General features: G+C 43.2%; 1 protein-coding gene across 1 annotated transcript; it reads right to left on the bottom strand.

Moving 5' to 3' along the window:
- Window positions 1–671: 671 nt before the first annotated feature.
- On the bottom strand, window positions 672–19,567 carry LOC121878719. Its single transcript, XM_042385066.1, has 3 exons — window positions 19,321–19,567; window positions 1,939–2,039; window positions 672–1,612 (listed from the first exon to the last, which is right to left on the bottom strand). The coding sequence occupies exons 1-3, from the start codon at window positions 19,377–19,379 to the stop codon at window positions 1,425–1,427; spliced, it is 348 nt and encodes a 115-aa protein (XP_042241000.1). The 5' UTR covers window positions 19,380–19,567; the 3' UTR covers window positions 672–1,424.
- Window positions 19,568–20,309: the final 742 nt, after the last annotated feature.

The raw sequence follows: 20,309 nt of genomic DNA, 5'->3' as shown, positions 1-20,309 counted from the left end.
GGTTGACAACTGACTTCTTGTCTTCAATTTTGACATCTTCACACTATCTGACAAATAGAAAATTATTTCAATGTTTCATAATTCAATTGTTGTTTCAAAAAATATCAATTTGTTTATCAAAAATGCTGTAACAGAAATAACATAATAATTTCTTAGAACATAATGTTTTATACAATGATATAAGTAACTGCGACAATCAATATGCCCTACTTACAATAATTAAAATGTAGAATTCGTCTGGTAGAGTAGGTGCAAGTGCAATGAGAGCAAACCACCGTCTATGATATCTAGAAGGAGAGTGAGCCGGGCGCCTTATCCTCACGCTTGGTACAAGTCAAAACAAGAATTAAACTGTCCCACACGGAGAGCCTGTTCATGTTCATGTTCATGTTCTGACATGCATATTGTACACAAGCTATAGAACCATAAAATACTCCATAATCCATATGCTTACATGCGATTAGTTAATATCAAGTGAATAATTCTCATCAAGTCTCATTAATTTGTTGAAATACTGATATTTGAAACTTTAAGGTATAATTGATGTAGGTGAGGGTTATTTCAATTCATTTTTGTTTGCTAATCTCAAGTTTAGACATAAAGAGGCACAATATTTTGACTACCAAATTTGATTTTTAACATGTTGACAAAATTGACACACCCTAATGGTGAAGGGTCACAAAAAACGAGGATATTAATGCCTAGAAGACCAAGAAGAAAATAATAGGAAGAAAAATTTATAGACAGCTGGACAGACGCACAGGAAGACAGATGGAGATAGAGCCTTATCTTCTGTTACTGTCTGTCGGTTCTTATCTTATTTCTTCCTCTTTTATCATTATTATCCTTGTTCTTTAGAGTCAGAATAAGACAAAGACATACAAAAACAGACAATGAAAGATAATCAGACACACTGAAAAAACAATCAGAGTGAAACATTAAAGAGAGACTAAAAAATCAATGTGTAGAAAAGCTGGAGGGAACTAAGAGTCTCAGAGAGGGACCAGCTGGAGGGAACTAAGAGTCTCAGGGAGGGACCAGCTGGAGGTAACTAAGAATCTCAGGGAGGGACCAGCTGGAGGGAACTAAGAGTCTCAGGGAGGGACCAGCTGGAGGGAACTAAGAGTCTCAGGGGGGACCAGCTGGAGGGAACTAAGAGTCTCAGGGAGGGACCAGCTGTATGGAACTAAGAGTCTCAGAGAGGGACCAGCTGGAGGGAACTAAGAGTCTCAGGGAGGGACCAGCTGGATGGAACTAAGAGTCTCAGAGAGGGACCAGCTGGAGGGAACTAAGATTCTCAGAGAGGGACCAGCTGGATGGAACTAAGAGTCTCAGAGAGGAACCAGCTGGCGCGAATTAAGAGTCACAGATAGTGACCAGCTGGGGGGAACTAAGAGTCTCAGGGAGGGACAAGCTGGAGGGAACTAAGAGGGAGTGTTGAGGTTATCAGTGTTATGTCTGGGCAACATCTTAAACTCCTCCTCCTCGTTGATAATGTCTTGGGTGACTGAGTAGGTGGGGCGACCCTTCACACTCTCCCACACACGCTTGTAGGCTCTGGCACATGCCGGACTCACCACCCCCTCTCTCACATCCTCAGGGCTGTTAGGACCTGCCAGGATTAACGAAGCTGTTATCTAATTTATCATTATTTATGAATCATCATTAGTCAATATCTAAGTTTCAGGATAATTTTACTTGAATAAAATCTGACTCTAATGTTTACAATCAATGTAGAATTACCAGACAAAATCTATAGAGTTATATCAACAAGAACTTGCACAGATTAGTTTTATGCTAAAAAATAATTACTTTTACAGTACATGTTTGAATATTGGGTGGTAATTCTTCCAGGACTAAGACAAAATATACAAATGGCACTTTTCATGTAAAGTAAGTGAGAAGCTGCAAGATACCGAGAGGAAAAAATGTTCTCACCTGTCAACAGAGAGACGAGGGAGCTGATTATAAATGTCAGCGCCGCAGCAATTATGCCCGTGTAGCAGTAGGAGATCTCGTAGATAGTGTTAGATTGAGTTCTGTGGATGAAATGTGCATTATAATGAATCCATCTTTCAAATATAATACTTAGTGTCATTTGTTAAGGCGGCATTACAAACTAGCAATTTTTCAAACCGGCAAGTAAATGCAATAATAGATCAGGAGATTCCAGATATTGTTCCTGATTGTATTTTTACGAATTCTCTTAGACACTTTTACGTAGAGGCCCGTGACGTCACATATATGACATCACGCCACCACTGAATTACCAGCGACATCCGAAACTTATAGCTCTTTATCTACTGTGTTCCATACCACCACCTCCCAATACTACCACCACTTACCTGCTACTACTACCACCACTTCCGGCTACTACTACCACCACTTTCAGTAACTAACATCTTCACTACAACAACTTTCTGTTACTACTACCACCACTTCCTGTTACTACTACCACCACTTCCTGTTACTAACACCTTCACTACCACCACTTACCTGCTACTACTACCACCACTTTCAGTAACTAACACCTTCACTACAACCACTTCCTGTTACTACTACCACCACTTACTTGCTACTACTACCACCACTTCCTGTTACTACTACCACCACTTCCTGTTACTAACACCTTCACTACAACCACTTCCTGTTACTACTACCACCACTTACCTGCTACTACTACCACCACTTCCTGTTACTACTACCACCACTTCCGGCTACTACTACCACCACTTTCAGTAACTCACACCTTCACTACAACCACTTCCTGTTACTACTACTACCACTTCCTGTTACTACTACCACCATTTCCTGTTACTAACACCTTCACTACAACCACTTCCTGTTACTACTACCACCACTTCCTGTTACTAACACCTTCACTACAACCACTTCCTGCTACTACTACCACCACTTCCGGCTACTAACACCATCACTACAACCATGATACTACACCACCACTTCCTGTTACTACTACCACCACTTCCTGTTACTAACACTTTATCACTACAACCACTTCCTGCTACTACTACCACCACTTCCCTCATTGCCTACTACCACCACTTCCGGCTACTAACACCATCACTACAACCACTTCCTGTTACTAGCACCATCACTACCACCACTTCCTGTTACTACTACCACCACTTCCTGTTACTACTACCACCACTTCCGGCTACTACTACCACCACTTCCGGCTACTACTATCACCACTTCCGGCTACTACTACCACCACTTCCTGTTACTAACACCTTCACTACAACCACTTCCTGTTACAACTACCACCACTTCCTATTACTACTACCACCACTTCCTGTTACTACTACCACCACTTCCTGTTACTACTACCACCACTTTTAGTTACTAACACCATCACTACAACCACTTCCTGTTACTACTACCACCACTTCCGACTACTACTACCACCACTTCCTGTTACTAACACCTTCACTACAACCACTTCCTGTTACTACTACCACCACTTCCTGTTACTACTACCACCACTTTCTGTTACTACTACCACCACTTCCTGCTACTACTACCACCACTTCCTGTTATTACTACCACCACTTCCTGTTACTACTACCACCACTTCCTGTTATTAACACCTTCACCACACCTCACTTCCTGCTGCTACCACACCACTCCTGCTGCTACTACCACCACTTCCTGCTGATACTACCACCACTTCCTGTTACTACTACCTCCACTTTCTGTTACTAGCACCTTCACTACCACCACTTCCTGTTACTAGCACCTTCACTACCACCACTTCCTGCTGCTACTACCACCACTTCATGTTACTAACACCATCACTACCACCACTTCCTGTTACTACTACCATTTCCTGTTGCTACTACCACCACTTCTTGCTACCATTACCACCACTTCCTGTTGTTTCAGCACCTTCACTACCTCACCACTTCCTGCCGCTACTACCACCACTTCCTGTTACTAACACCATCACTACCACCACTTCCTGCTGCTACTACCACCACTTCCTGTTACTAACACCATCACTACCACCACTTCCTGTTGCTACTACCACCACTTCCTGTTACTACTACCACCACTTCCTGTTACTAGCACCATCACTACCACCACTTCCTGTTACTAGCACCATCACTACCACCACTTCCTGCTGCTTCTACCACCACTTCCTGTTGCTAGCACCTTCACTACCACCACTTCCTGTTTGCTACTACCACCACTTTCTGCTACTACTACCACCACTTCCTGTTACTAGCACCATCACTACCACCACTTCCTGCTGCTTCTACCACCACTTCCTGTTGCTAGCACCTTACCACCACTTCCTGTTACTAGCACCATCACTACCACCACTTCCTGTTACTACTACCACCACTTCTTGCTACTACTACCACCACTTCCTGTTACTAGCACCTTCACTACCACCACTTCCTGTTACTAGCACCATCACTACCACCACTTCCTGCTGCTTCTACCACCACTTCCTGTTGCTAGCACCTTCACTACCATCACTTCCTGTTACTAGCACCATCACTACCACCACTTCCTGCTGCTACTACCACCACTTCCTGTTACTAACACCATCACTGCCACCACTTCCTGCTACTGGTGGCAGCAGGAGAATGTAAGTAATTTCACTCGTGTGTAGGAATAGAGAAGAATGTGGTTCTCCCAGGATAATCCACGGAACAGAATATAACTAAGTAAATCTGAGAATAAAAGAAAATAAACAAATAAGTAAAAGTATTAAAAGAAATACAATAAGCACCAAGAAAGACAGAGAATGAAGAAAATAAAAGAAATATAACCAAGAAAGTTATAGACATAAGAAGGTAAGAGCCAAACTTCAAAAGTCGTGATATTACACTGGAATGAGGTGAGAGTGTTGGAGCTGGGTGAGAGGAAGTTAAAATGCTTGGTGGTGACCTAAGCGGCCATGTGGGATACACACAGAAGGTTTGGACAGTGTGTATGGTGAAAAAGGCTACAGTACAAGGAATATGGAAAGAGTAAGAATATTAAAGTTTGGATTTACACTGAATATGGTTGTATCTAATATACTATAGGAATAGCCGTGTGTCTGTCTGTCTGTCTGTCTGTCTGTTCTGGGCAGCCGAAACGGCACAATCGTTTTTCATCAAACTTGGTGGAAAAATCGCACAAAAATTCGTAGAGTGGTAACAAACCTGGTCCCATGTCGATGCTTTTTTTTAGGAAGGCATTAATTAACCATTTTATTTACGCTGGAAAAAGTTGTCCCTGTACGTTGTCAGCCAGCTGGACGATTGCAGTTATCGTACGGCTCCCTCCTCCTCCCCCCACTTTTTCTCTTAGCCTACTTTTTTTAATGTTGTTTGGATTAGTAAAGGAAGGAAGATGAGTAAATAGAAGAAAGAAGGGGAAACAAAAATAGTTAGAGATAACAGGTGGGGGTAGCTGAGTTTCATCATGCGTCTGGATGCGCAGTTTCAACGCTACCAGATGACCTTACAGCTACAGTTAATACTTATTCCTGTGGCTGACTGTACATGGAAAAGGAGAAGAGATAAAAAGATAATAACAGGAATGCATGGAGAAGATGACTACAATAGACACAGCGTGAATATAGACAGTGAAACAGACAGGAGGTTGACAAAAATAGACAGATTCATATATGCACAAATAGACAATATGGCAACTAACATGACAGACAGACAGCTGACCGACTGGTTCACATTAGACAAACAGGCAGACACACGCCAACAACGGATAAGACAGACAGATTTGACGACACAAAGAATACAGACGGGCTTACAGTCAAACACCACGGAGACGAACAGACAGTTGGGATGGCAATAGACAGGACAGATAGACTTGAGACAGATTAGAAGGCATTTATAAACAAGAATAACACCAAATTGACCATAGCTACGCCAGTGAGGGTAGGAGGTCTTACATCCACCAGAGTAAATAATAAGACGCATTGAAAACTAACACCCTCGCGCGGAATGAACATCGATGGTCGGTCAGTCATGTGAGATGGGCCTAAAACTGACTAATGTAGATGATGACTTAACACAGGTGATGACTTAAGCAGATGGTGACTAATCTAACCAGAATCAAGGTCACTTCTCTTCATAATATAATTTATCTCGGAATGATCATCGGTGATTCATAATAATAAAAGAATTATGATTTTAACCTCTCTTTATGGCGAATATTTCTTTAACTACTTATTCTAACCTTTATTCTATTCCTTACTATAGTATACTAGATACTTACAGTACCTAATAACCACGACCATGATTATAACAACCACGACCATGATTATAACAACCACGACCATGATTATAACAACCACAACCATGATTATAACAATCACGACCATGATTATAACAACCACTACCATGATTATAACAACCACGACCATGATTATAACAACCACGACCATGATTATAACAACCACGACTATGACTATAGCAACCACGACCATGATTATAACAACCACGACCATGATTATAACAACCACGACCATGATTATAATAACCACAACATGATTATAACAACCACGACCTTGATATAACACCACGACCATGATTATAACAACCACGACCATGATTATAACAACCACGACCACGACTATGATTATAACAACCACGACCATGATTATAACAACCACGACCATGATTATAACAACCACGAATCATGATTATAACAACCACGACTATGATTATAACAACCACGACCATGATTATAACAACCACGACCAAGATTATAACAACCACGACTATGACTATAGCAACCACGACCATGATTATAACAACCACGACCATGATTATAACAACCACGACCATGATTATAACAACCACAACTATGATTATAACAACCACGACCATGATTATAACAACCACAAATATGATTATAACAACCACGACCATGATTATAATAACCACGACAATGATTATAACAACCACGACCATGCTTATAACAACCACGACCATGATTAAAACAACCACGACTATGACTATAGCAACCACGACCGTGATTATAACAACCACGACCATGATTATAACAACCACAACCATGATTATAACAACCACGACTATGATTATAACAACCACGACTATGATTATAACAACCACGACTATGATTATAACAATCACAACCATGATTATAGTGTAATGATCGATTGTCAGACCGAAGCTTACAGCCCAATATTATGTCACATATAACAGCAAGTACACTACAGACCTCGTGATACCACCACATTCCGAGTTGACACACCTCAGGTCGATCCTAGGGACTTGACCTCGCCCGCAAATGACGTGAGTTAGCCGGTTGACCTACAACCGCACCTAACCAAGACACCTGGGCAGGACCACACCTGCACACAGCTGTCCAGATCAAATCAGTTTACTGTTAATTGGCAGAGGTCAGAGCCGGCTGTTCCTCCCCCATATAAAGGCCCCACAGTCCCGTCCACGGGCATTATCCTTCTTATTCTGGTCATACTGATTCTCATTCTGGTTGCTGTCATCTCTCTCCCGTTCTGGTCGTCACTCGGATCACTAAGCAGAGTCACGCACGTCCCCTCCCCAGGTCGGGAGGGAGACTTCCCGACCAGACCACGGCATCGCCAGCTAAGCAGATTCTCCCGTAGGAGGCAGACCAGCCAGCACTCACTGGGCCTACGTCAGGGTACACGTGAGTCTTGTCAGAACGATTCCTAGGGTGAGTTACCTACTGTGGTAAGTGTATTCATTCAGGTGTGTCCGAGAGTCAGTGTCGAGTAACGTAAAACATAATGTGTTAGTACCCCGATATAATAGTGATATGAATGTGTCCATGTCATTGAGTGAATTAATAAATAGTTGTATCAAGAGGTGTTTAACAAGTTGTCCCTTTAAGAAGTGATATATGTTTATTGACATACGAGATAAGATAAGCGTATTGACGCTGAGTAAATAACATCCCGGCCACGCTACCAAGTTTCCTATCTTTACATTCCTACTCTCTATACTTATATATGTAATTCTCTCTCATTGTGAAAAGTGTCTCATTATAATAGCAACCACGACTATGATCATAACAACCACGACAATAATTATAATAACCACGACTATGATCATAACAACCACGACCATGATTATAACAACCACGACCATGATTATAACAACCACGACTATGATTATAACAACCACGACCATGATTATAACAACCACGACCATGATTATAACAACCACGACTATGATTATAACACCCACGACAATGATTATAACAACCATGACTATGATTATAACAACCACGAAAATGATTATAACAACCACGACTATGATCATAACCACGACCATAATTATAGCAACCAGAACCATGACTATAGCAACCACGACCATGATTATAACAACCACAACCATGATTATAACAACCACGACCATGATTATAACAACCACGACCATGATTATAACAACCACGACCATGATTATAACAACATGATTATAACGACCACGACTATGATTATAACAACCACGACCATGATTATAACAACCACAACCATGATTATAACAACCACGAACCATGATATAACAACCACGACTATGATCATAACCACGACCATGATTATATCAACCAGGACCATGATTATAACAACCACGACCATGATTATAACAACCACGACCATGATTATAACACCCACGACAATGATTATAACAACCACGACTATGATTATAACAACCACGACCATGATTATAACAACCACGACTATGATTATAACAACCATGACTATGATTATAACATCCACGACAATGATTATAACAACCATGACTAAGGATTATAACAACCACGAAAATGATTATAACAACCACGACTATGATCATAACCACGACCATAATTATAGCAACCAGAACCATGATTATAACAACCACGACCATGATTATAACAACCACGACTATGAATATAACACCCACGACCATGATTATAACACCCACGACAATGATTATAACAACCACGACTATGATTATAACAACCACGACCATGATTATAACAACCACGACTATGATTATAACAACCTCAACCATGATTATATCAACCACGACCATGATTATAATAACCACGACTATGAGTATAACTTCCACGACCATGATTATAACAACCACGACCATGATTATCTCATATACTATAGGAATAGCCATGTGTCTCTGTGTGTGTCTGTTCTGAGCAGCCGAAACGGCGCAATCGTTTTTCATCAAACTTGGTGGAAAAATCGCAAAAAATTCGTAGAGTGGAACAAACCTTTTCCCATGTAGATGGTTTCTTTAGGAAGGCATTAATTAACCATTTTTCTTATGCTGGAAAACGATGTCGCTGTATGCTGTCAGCGGGACGGCAGTTGCGTTCTAGCCAAGCACGAGCGTTCGAACTTTCACGCCTCCGTAAACTGTACCACCGGACTCGCCACCGGGCACGAAGGGCCCACGATCACTTGTGAAACAGTGTTTAAGAAGAGGACGAGTAGGCTGACCACATGAATCAGGCGGCAAATATTACTTTTCTGTCACTCAGGATCGAGTATGATGATAATCCAGCATGATACAATGATATGAGTTATTAAGGGTGATTAAAGAGGCCGATACGGGACCAAGAGGGTCGTCCACAGATGTTGCACGTGTGGAGGGCTACCCCTAGTGCTGGAGGGGCGGTGACAGCGTCTTTCCGGCGTTGGTGCTTGTCTGCCTTGGTATGCAGTCGGGCTAACTCGGGAGTACTGACACCTTCTTCTATGGTGCTCCTCCAAGCATTACGGTGTGAAGTAATTGTCTCCCAGGTGAGGGGGTCAATTTGGCACTTTTTCAGGTTTGTCTTAAGACTATCCTTATACCTTTTCAGTTGCCTGCCCCCGTTACATTTAGTATTCGTTGGTGACTGTAAAGTAGCTGCTTTGGCAGTCTACTGTCGTCCATGCTGGTAACATGGCCAGTCCAGGGTAGTTGTTCATGGATAATAGTAGCCTCGATGCTCCTACAGTTGGTGTCAGCGATAATACTGACATTTGTTCTCTTGTCTTCCCAGCGAACTGGAAGGATAGAACGTCGACTAAGTTGGTGAAAGTTTTCAAGTGCCTTGAGCTGCCTCCTGTATGTGACCCATGTCTCACTGCCATATAGCGGGGTCGGAAGGACCACTACTCGATATACATGCAACTTTGTGGATAATTTCAGCTACCTATAGCTGAAGACATGGATTTGGAGTCTCCCAAAGGCTTGAGATGCACATCTAATCCGCTGTTGAACCTCTTCATCGATGTCCGTAGTGGTAGACAGGTGGGAGCCAAGTGTGCATATGTATCTGTGTAGGTGTTCAGGATCTCTTGGAGTTCGCATTCAGTGTGAGCGATGAGGGTGAGGTCATCTGCATACTGAAGTTCAGTAAAGGAAACTGCCGACATGTTTGCTCTTGCCTGGAGTCGTCTTATGTTAAAAAGACCCTTCATCCGGTACTGGATGTCCACCCCGCTGGCTAAATTGGCACTGGCACGAGTAAAAAAGGCAGCCAAGAAAATGGAACAGAGATTTAGTGCCAGTATACATCATTGTCTTACCCCCGTTTGGATGGGGAAGAACTCAGACTGGATGCCATTGTGCAGGACTCTGTCGTTCATGACATTGTGGAGTACAGGTCACTATGTTGTTCTCTGTACTTTTCTTGTATCTGACGGGCAGCATAGATCATGACAGTGGTGTCACGTGATGGTCTAAAACCTCATTAAGATTCTGGAAGGAAGTTTTCCGCCTCAGAAGAAGTCTGTTTAGGAGGACTCGAGTGATAATCTTGCCATCTACGGACAGCAGTGAGATCCCGCGGTAGTTGCCACAGTCTGACAGGTCTCCCTGTTTTTTATAAATATTGGGGATGGGAGCATCTTTGAGAGCTTGGGGAGTTTCCTCCTTTTCTCATATATCCTACAGGAGAGAGTGGAGATGGCTGTTAAGCAGAGGTCCTCCTGCTTTATACATGTCAGCTGGGAATCCATCAGGCCCTGAAGCTTTGTTATTTTTCATCTTTTTGATGGCAGTAGCTACCTCATCCAGGAATGGAATTAAGCTTAGGTGTGTTAGCCCTGGATGCTAAGAAACCTGCTATATAGTCAGGACATCCACTTCAGTGTTTCGGTTGAGGAGAGAATGGTAGTGCTCTTTCCAGCACTGAAGGAGGCCTTCTTCATCTTTGATTAGAGCGTTACCGTCGGATGAGCAGAAGGGGGCTGCTCCATGACTGATTGGCCCATAAAGTGTTTTAGTGGAATTGAAAATTTTTTGCATCTTGTGTTGATCTGCAAGTTTTTGCAAAGTTTGCTCTGGGCCTATGCTTTCTTTTTGTGGAAGGTATAGGCTTTGCTCCAAGACTGAGGGTTGTTCTGCCAATCACTTAGAGCAGCACAATTATCATCGACGAGTAAGTTGATTTCCGGGTCATTTTCATCAAACCAGTCCTGGTGTATTCTTTCGATCTGGCCGAGGGTCTCTGCAGGTTTTTGTCATGACAGTTTCGAGAATATCCCATTAGCACTTGGATTTGGGATATTTGTTGTCGGGTTGTTTATCAGCCCATGCTCGAGCTGCTCTCTGTAAGCATGAAAGCATAGGCTGCCACTGGATCCTCCAGAAACTTCGTGTTAAAAGCTCTTCTGGAGGCTTGTTGCCTTTGCCGTTTTGGGGCGACGTGAAGTGAGAGTTTGGCTCTGACGAGCAGATGATCAGTGTCACAGTGGTCTGAGCCACACATGGCTCGAGTAATGAGGACATCTTGGCGATCTGTTTCTTTGACAATGATGTAGTCAATGAGATGCCAGTGTTTGGATCGTGGGTATTACCACCAACCCTTGAACTTGTCGGCCTGCCTAAACACGGTAATGGTGATAATGAGGTTGTGTGCAGCTCATTTACTTAGGAAGAGTAGGGCATTGGGATTATATTTGTCAAGTCCATTTCTCCCTGTGGTTCACTGCCAAATGTCAGTATCTCTGCAAACTCTGGCATTGAAGTCACCTAGGAGTACAACCTTATCTTCTCTGGGGAAAGAGGTTAGCACTCTGTCAAGTTCGGTGTTAAAGGACTCCATGATGTCATCCTTTGTATCCAGTGTTGGGGCGTATGCACTGATGAAGAAGGCATGGCGTGAGTGATTCAATGGGAATCGGAGCATCATGAGACACTAGTTGATCCCAAAAGGCATTTCAGTTAACCTATGTAGGATGCTTTGGCAGATGGCAAAGCAAAACTTCATAAATGTGGTTTCTCTTTGCAGAAGGCTTACTTTTCCATAAGAAAGAATAGCCAGATTCCCGTTCTGTTAGTCGATCCTTGTCTGGGAGCCGGGACTCACTAATGGATGTTATGTCGATGTTATACCTAGCCAGCTCCTTTGCCACAAAGGCGGTTTTTCTTTCAGGACGTGTACTTTTGTGCCAGTATCCAGAAGGGTCCTGACATTCCATGCAGCAACCATAATAGGTAGTATAGTTTGTTTTTGTTTTGATCTGCATAAGGGTGCTGTTGCCCAGTCAGATTGGTTCTTTAGCCAGGCTCTGTTTGGGGCATCTTTACCAGCCCCAGCCCCCTCCCCCCTGTTGGGTGAGCAGAATGGCTACTCGTAAGGACTGCTCAGTCGCACAGACAGGACAGGATTGCACTGCTGACTAGATCCCAGTGCATAAACGACCATCTTATTTATGCCGCCCATGTGTAGAGTTGTGACTAGAAACTCTCGGCAGTCATCTCTGCTTGGCCCCGTTGCCACTCGTCCATCGCCATAGGACTTTTTGGGGGTATAGGGGTTTTGATGATGATGAGAAGTATGATGAGCTGGATGATGGCTGCTTGTGAGTTGATTTATGTGGTGAAACAGGAGCACAAGCTACAACCATACACCTTGGCTCCCCCGTTTCCTGATCCAGTGGTGCAAGTGTTGCAATGACTGGGGAGAGGGAGAGTTGCAATGAACTGCCGATGGCCCAATTTGTTGGGTTTCGCCTGAGTAGCCTGTCCATCTTGAATTGCCTTCATCCACAGGCGTAGTCGTTGGGTCGTTGGTCACCTTTTCCGCTTATACCGCCGTTGGGGTCTTGTTGGAAGCATGCTTGCCTGTTGCAGGGCTCCACTGTAGATTTTTCATTTGGTGTTTACTTCCATAGCCTTGTATCTACCAAGGTTAATCCGCAAGCAGCGTGGCAGTGGTTGGTAGGCGCCAGGACGTGTCCACATGCCAGTGGGCCTACGTGCTCTCCCTCTGGGGCCCACTGCTACTCCGATATCCCTTACCGGTTTAGCCTGGGTTGGGCCCACGAGGCACCCAGTTACAGTGTGTTGCCACGAGGAGGCACAGCAGGAGTCTTGATGGTGAAGAGACTGTGTATTGGCTGGGGAGGACGTAAGTAAGTTGTTTTCCTGTTCGCCACGAGGGCTAGCCAGCGGCTGTAGCTGAAAGCGAGAGGAAGCAAGCAGTGCTTGGACTTTAACACTAACATATGCTGCCACACTAGACACATTACACCACCATATGTGCGCGCACACACACACACAAACCAAGATTAACTACAAATTTATCAGGAATTGTGATAGGAATCTTGTTTCGGATGTGAAGCGTATATTAGGTGAAGAATGTTTGCATGAGATATGCTGCTTAAAACGTGCAGGGGAAAGAATGAGGTGCTATATATGTTACCAAAAGGAGAGTGTGGAAATCTAAGGAACAAAACATAAGGAAAGCATATCATGTTGGGTTGAGAAGAGTGGACTCTGCTAGCAGTACTGAGAAGGGTAGTGGAGCGAGATACTGGGCCAAAATAAAGGACTTTCTGCTGACATGATGTGGGGCGAGCAAAGGGCCAAGCCAGGCATGCAGTGACAAGCCGATGGAATTATTAAGTGAATAGACAAATAAGGGAAAAAAATTGCTTGAAGCCTTGAGGATGTGTGGTGACAAGGAGGAGCACCCGATGGCCAATTACAGACACAGACGAAAGTTTACAAGTCAAAGGAGCATGAATTAATCCCGAGCTTCCAGTAGCCGTTCCATTCTCTTTTCTTGCCAATTGCTTGCTTCACTCATTCTCTTTTAACTCTTGGATATGGTCTCTGAACTGGCTCTGGTACTCATAAGTTGACTCGATCCATATAAACTTCTCGTTCACAGTCGGTCGTAAATATTATTTTTTTTCCAAACCTCTTTGATTTCCTTCTTATCAACCAATACATTACCATGTGACAACAGACCACGTGGTGTCCCATGATGCTACGACACCACGTAGTGAATGAGTTGCTACAACATCAAGTGAGGTTCCTCATAACACCATCTGTGAGGGAATTATTACACCACATCAGGCCCCTCATACACCATCTGTGAGGGAATTATTACACCACATCAGGCCCCTCATACACCATCTGTGAGGGAATTATTACACCACATCAGGCCCCTCATACACCATCTGTGAGGGAATTATTACACCACATCAGGCCCCTCATACACCATCTGTGAGGGAATTATTACACCACATCAGGCCCCTCATACACCATCTGTGAGGGAATTATTACACCACATCAGGCCCTCATCATAACACCATCTGTGAGGGAATCACTACATCATCAGGCCCCTCATTTACCATCTGTGAGGGAACTACTACATCATCAGGCCCCTCGTAACACCATCTGTGTGGGAATTACTACACCACGTCAAGCCCCTCATAACACCACCTGTGAGGGAGTTACTACACTACGTGTCTGCTGTTCAACACCTCAGCTCACATGATCTACGTGTGTAAACATTAATCTTTATGTTCACTGTATGTTCCTTCACCTGTCTCAAATGAAGGCTTTTGTTAAACCACCAATGTATGTAATAAGTCATTTTATGTCCAATGTATATTTTCAGCCTTCTGGCTGCAGAACTTTTTCAATAAACCGTATTATTATTATTATTATTATTATTATTATTATTATTATTATTATTATTATTATTATTATTATTATTATTATTATTATTATTATTATTATTATTATTACTACTACTTTTTTTTTACGTGGCCTCCAGCCTCCCCCAATAGCCACACCTTCGCCACCATTTATTTACCTTAATATTAAATATCCTAATACATAAGAAGCTATCCTATCTGTGTTAAATTAGTTGAGCCGCAGATCTATGCGGCATTCAGTGACTGTAGCCTCATAGTCAATATCTGCAGCAGTTGTCAGAGTAGGGGCGGAAGCTCTCGTTCCCCTGAGGCAGAGCAAAGCCGACCGAAGGAGAGAGAAGGACAGTCGACATCTCATCCAGGCTGTAACATAACTTCTGGGCTGCTGCTTCTGTTCGGAGATCAGCTCCGCGAGTCTGGCGTAGAAACATCTTGCACTTGGGCCCATCCCACCCGAGGTTGTGAACACTAGAGGAGTGAAGCTGCCTTGATCAACGTTTTGTATTCTCTCCCCATATGCCCTTCTCTTGTCGTTCTCGTTCCTCCTATGCGCAGCATCGAGAGCTAGGTTACGGTGACAAACGGCCATGGGATCAAAAATCCTGATGTCGAAGAAAGCTCGCTGTCCTCGCGTCCAGAATCCTCGAGCACTGACGTCCACACGGGCTTCGTTAGAAGTGTTTGAAGTCCTATGTTGGAAGATCTCGCCATCCAGTGGAAGGAGGGTCGGTTCTACCATGACGTCCCGGCAGATTTCCTTCAACATATTTGCTGTGAGATCCCTTACCTCGTCATGCCTCATGCATATGAAGCCCCCCTTCTTGCAGACCATGGCGTGATCGCCATCATAGGGAGAGCCACACACGCATTGGGAGGGCAAACCGTCTACTGGCCAACCGTACCTTAGAGCAATGGCATCTGTAAATTCTTGTTTGTTAAGGCTGAAACCATTTGCCCTTATCGGTAACGTAGTTAACCAGTTCGAGGCGCCCACCTCCTGCGCTATAGCAACTTTTTTTGTCAAATTTTCTGGAACCAGCAGCAATAGTTGCTGCAACATGTCATTTTGGCAGTGCTGCCGATCTGTTGTAATGGACCTACGGATCTTATTAACTTCGCTGGTGTCCACTTCCCCTGTTGCATTCTGGGCTATTATGTGGTCAGTGAGGGCTGCCGTGAGCTTAAGTGAATTTTGATGTTCAGAGTCAGCAATCTCCTCTGGATTAGTTAGTCCCATCCCTCCCAGTCTTGGTGGAAGTGCAAGAAGTGTTCTTTCTGCTCGGGTTAAGTCAGGGTGTTTCACTAGTTTGGGAATGAACTTGACACTGATTGCTTCTTCCAAAGGGTGGAGGAGGGGTCCGATCTCAGGGATGGTACGCATCAGGTAGTTCCAACGATGCTTGACTCCATGGGTGAATGCTGCAAAGGCCGCATGTGGCTCTGTGTTAGCGATCTCCGATAGAGCTTGGATTTCGCTAACCCACTCATTCACCTTTCCCGATACGTACTGAGTCTTGAAGTCCGTAGTGCCAATCACTGCGCCTAGATGTCTTTGGCCGTCCTTAGTTATTTTGACCTCACTTTCGCCGAAAACCTCCAAAGCCCGATCATAATGATCTGGCTTCACGATGAGGAAGGATTTGCTGGCGTTTGGGTGGTACCCTATTTGTGGACCTCGCGATGTTACCAGGTCCCACCACTTTTTGATGTCCTCCACTTTTCCTGCTCCTGTGAGGTCATCAGCATATGCCACTTGTTTGACCCCAGTTGTTTCAAACTTTATTTCTTGTTGGAGCACTGATAGGCCTATTGCATACATTGCCATTGCAACGGGGTCCCCCTGTGTTGTTCCCTCAGTCGACTGTAGGATGGTATCACCTCGTAGAGCCTTGTTGTTTACTATGTAGAGGTCTGATGGATTCCTATACGAATTTTCAACATACATCGCAAAGCTAGGACACTTGATCTTGATGTTGTGCAGTGCAGCCTTGCGGTTAAGTATGTTGAATGCGTTTGAAGCATCCACCAGGAGAACGGCCTCACAATCACGCTGCTCGAATATCAATCTCATGGCGTGAATGGCCGCCTCCCCACCAGCCTGGTGGCCAGCACACACTTGTAGGTTCCCTGCTGCTGCCCTGACATCGTCCTTTACCACCTCCATTATGCACTTTCCGATAATCCGCCTCAGCACTTCCCCCACCCCTATAGGTCTACATCCTGGTTTCTTTTCCAGAGGAATAAGGCGGCAGGCCGTCAGGGCCTGGAGATGATGGCAGCAAGAGGATGCAAGCTTTCTTGCAAGGGCGGCAATGGCAGTGCAGAGATCGCTTGCTACAGGGCCAAACTTGTTAGTGCTGAGGATGACTCTCCAACCGTTTGCATCCAGACCTGAAGGGCCGGCTCCTCCACGAGTCTTCAGTGCCTTTTTCCACACCATCTCTCCTGTTATTTATTCGAACAGGACAGCATTTGGTGGGATATAGGCACCCTGGAGCCTGATGCCTTCATCTTCACTTGCAGGGGGATGTTTCTCTTTCAGTAGTTGTAAAGTCGCTCTGTTTATTGGCATCACCCCACCGGAAGATTCCTGAGTGAGAGATCTTACCGCGAGAGACACTTTTCCCACACGCATTTTGTTTCCAAATTTTCTTGCCACGTCATCGGTGTTTTGCTTTCCGTCACCCGTAGATTTTAGTCTCTCCTGCAGTGTTCTTGCTTCACATAGGAGATCATCTAGGGCCCCGGTCCGCCACATTGTCGATCTTCTCTTCATTGCTGCCACATTTTCTTTGTGCTTAGCCTTTGTGTGTGTCCTCTGACAAAATAGATGTGGTATTATTGCCAGTATTTGAAGAGCTACTACTACTACTACTATTATTATTATTATTGTTATTATTATTATTTTTATTATTATTATTATTATTATTATTATTATTATTATTATTATTATTATTATTATTATTATTATCATTATTATTATTATTATTATTATTATTATTATTATTATTATTATTTTTATTATTATTTCTCACGCACTGCTCACCAAACATCCTCGTTCATACCCACTATTTGCCACTCTACTTCTTTGCTTTATTTCTAACTGGTATGTAACATATTTGCTTATTTTTGTGTATTTATCTTTGGTGTTAAATTCTAAGTTGCTGCTAATTTTTGCGTCTTTGCTCCGTGTAGTTATTTGTGGTAGGATTTAACAATAAATAATTCCATGTTTTATGTTCAGTGTTTTTTTTTTGCTATGTGTTTAATAAAACCAAAGCTGTATTCAATTTTATTTGTCATGTTGAATTTTATACTGTTGTAAGTCAAGTCTTCGGTCTGACGATGACAAGAGATATTGTCCAAGCGTTACCCAACAAATGTTGTTGTTTATCCTTATGTTGGTGGTGGCATTCATCCTTCGTTTACGCTTCCCCCGAGGAGAGTCAAATATTTAAGTTATACTAGTCATGTTTTTTGATCTGACAGGTGGGTACTTGTAAGACCGGACCTACGGCCTAGAAAACAGTGCGTTAATGTTCGAAATAAGGCAAACAGGGTATTGGGTTTTATATCTAGAAGTGTAAGTAATAAGAGTGCAGAGGTCTTATTGCAACTATATCTTGCGCTAGTCAGGCCGCACCTCGATTATGCGGCTCAGTTCTGGTGCCCTTATTATTGAATGGATATCACTTCACTAGAGTCAGTGCAGCGAAGAATGACGAAAATGATTCCGGGACTTAGAAACCTTCCATATCAGGATAGGTTAAAGAAACTTAACTTGCATTCCCTAGAAAGACGAAGAGTGCGGGGAGATATGATAGAAGTATTTAAGTGGGTGAAAGAAATCAATAAAGGGGATATAGATAAAGTTCTTATAATATCCAAGCAGGATAGGACTCGGAGCAACGGATTTAAGTTGGATAAGTTTAGGTTTAGGAGGGAGATAGGAAGGAACTGGTTCACAAATAGGGTGGTGGACGAGTGGAACAAGCTTAGCAACTTTGTAGTAAGTGAAGGAACTCTGGAAAGTTTCAAAAGGAGGCTAGATAGATTCATGGATGATAGAGAGTCGTAGCAACTCTGGACAGGAGCTGCCCTGCACAGGCCAACCGGCCTATTGCAGACTCCTTATTTTCTCATGTTCTTATGTTCTTATGTTCTTATGTTCTTATAACCTAAACGTCCATTATTCAACATTAAACCGCTAATAAATGCTTTACACTATGTCCTGTGTGAATTCCTTTGTCACCTATTTAAAGTTTGACACATTACTGCTTCATGGTGTGTATAGTCAGATCGTGAAACAGATGTAGTAAATGGACCAAAACATCAGACATACAGCTTGACAAGTAAAGTAAAACCAATTAGAGTTTGGTGGTACTGACCCATCGACAGCTGTGGTGTTGGCAGGCACAGCATCAGGCAGAGCGGTGGTCGTCAACATAGTATCAGCAAGACGAGTGGTATTGTTGACGAGGCCGGTGACGGTGGCGTTAAGGAAGAGGGCAAGGTTCTCCGGGCAGCCCTCAGTAGACAGTGGCAGGCGGGGAGGCGAACCCCCTCCTCGCACAAATTTACCAATAACTACCCAAACACTGAAGATGAACGACAGTACGCACCCCACCACAGCTCCCTGTGATGATGGGAAGCAGCATTATTTACCAACAGATATAGTCATTAGATATCGCTATATAAAACAGCTCTACTTTTATCACATGGTTCTTATGGTATGACTCAAAAGATCAACTCTCCAGTCTTGTTTTACCTTTGCATTGACCCACGGTGCACAGACTCCTGTAAGAAATACACCACAAAGTGGGCCGTCCACGGCAGACAGGAAGATGCCGGCAACGTGGAAGATGCTGCCCAGCTTCTCCACCATTAGCCCCATACATATGGCTGCCACACCAGCCATCACAGCTGCAAATTTAAAGTGATTATTACTCCAAACATTATTTCTGCATACTTGGATACAGTCACCTTTGATATTGATGTTGATATTGAAGCAGTTTGTTTATTTAGCCAGAAGAATACTTATACAGAATGGACAATAATAACAATATTGACATGGCTGAGCCTGTTGAGAACCTGAGTTCTCATAGTGGCACCTGATATATACTGTACAGTACAGTTCAGTATATTTATCTCGAGGAATTATTGTATAACATTTAGTATCATCTGGTATTATTTGATCTTTATTTTTTTTACATATATCTTATAAGTAAATACATATTTTGCAGTGGAGTTGATATACAGTAATCTGATAAGGGAGGGAAACAAGACAACATAAGAGAAGCAAATAGACAAACTGAAGCCTAATAAGTCACCTGGTCCCGATGAGATATTTGCCAGAGTATTAGAGGAATGTAAGGAT

The sequence above is a fragment of the Homarus americanus genome, unplaced genomic scaffold, assembly GCF_018991925.1.
Source record: "Homarus americanus isolate GMGI-L3 unplaced genomic scaffold, GMGI_Hamer_2.0 scaffold5380, whole genome shotgun sequence".
Taxonomy (NCBI): domain Eukaryota; kingdom Metazoa; phylum Arthropoda; class Malacostraca; order Decapoda; family Nephropidae; genus Homarus; species Homarus americanus.
The sequence above is the reverse complement of the archived record's forward strand: the minus strand, read 5'-3'. Positions and strand labels throughout refer to the sequence as shown.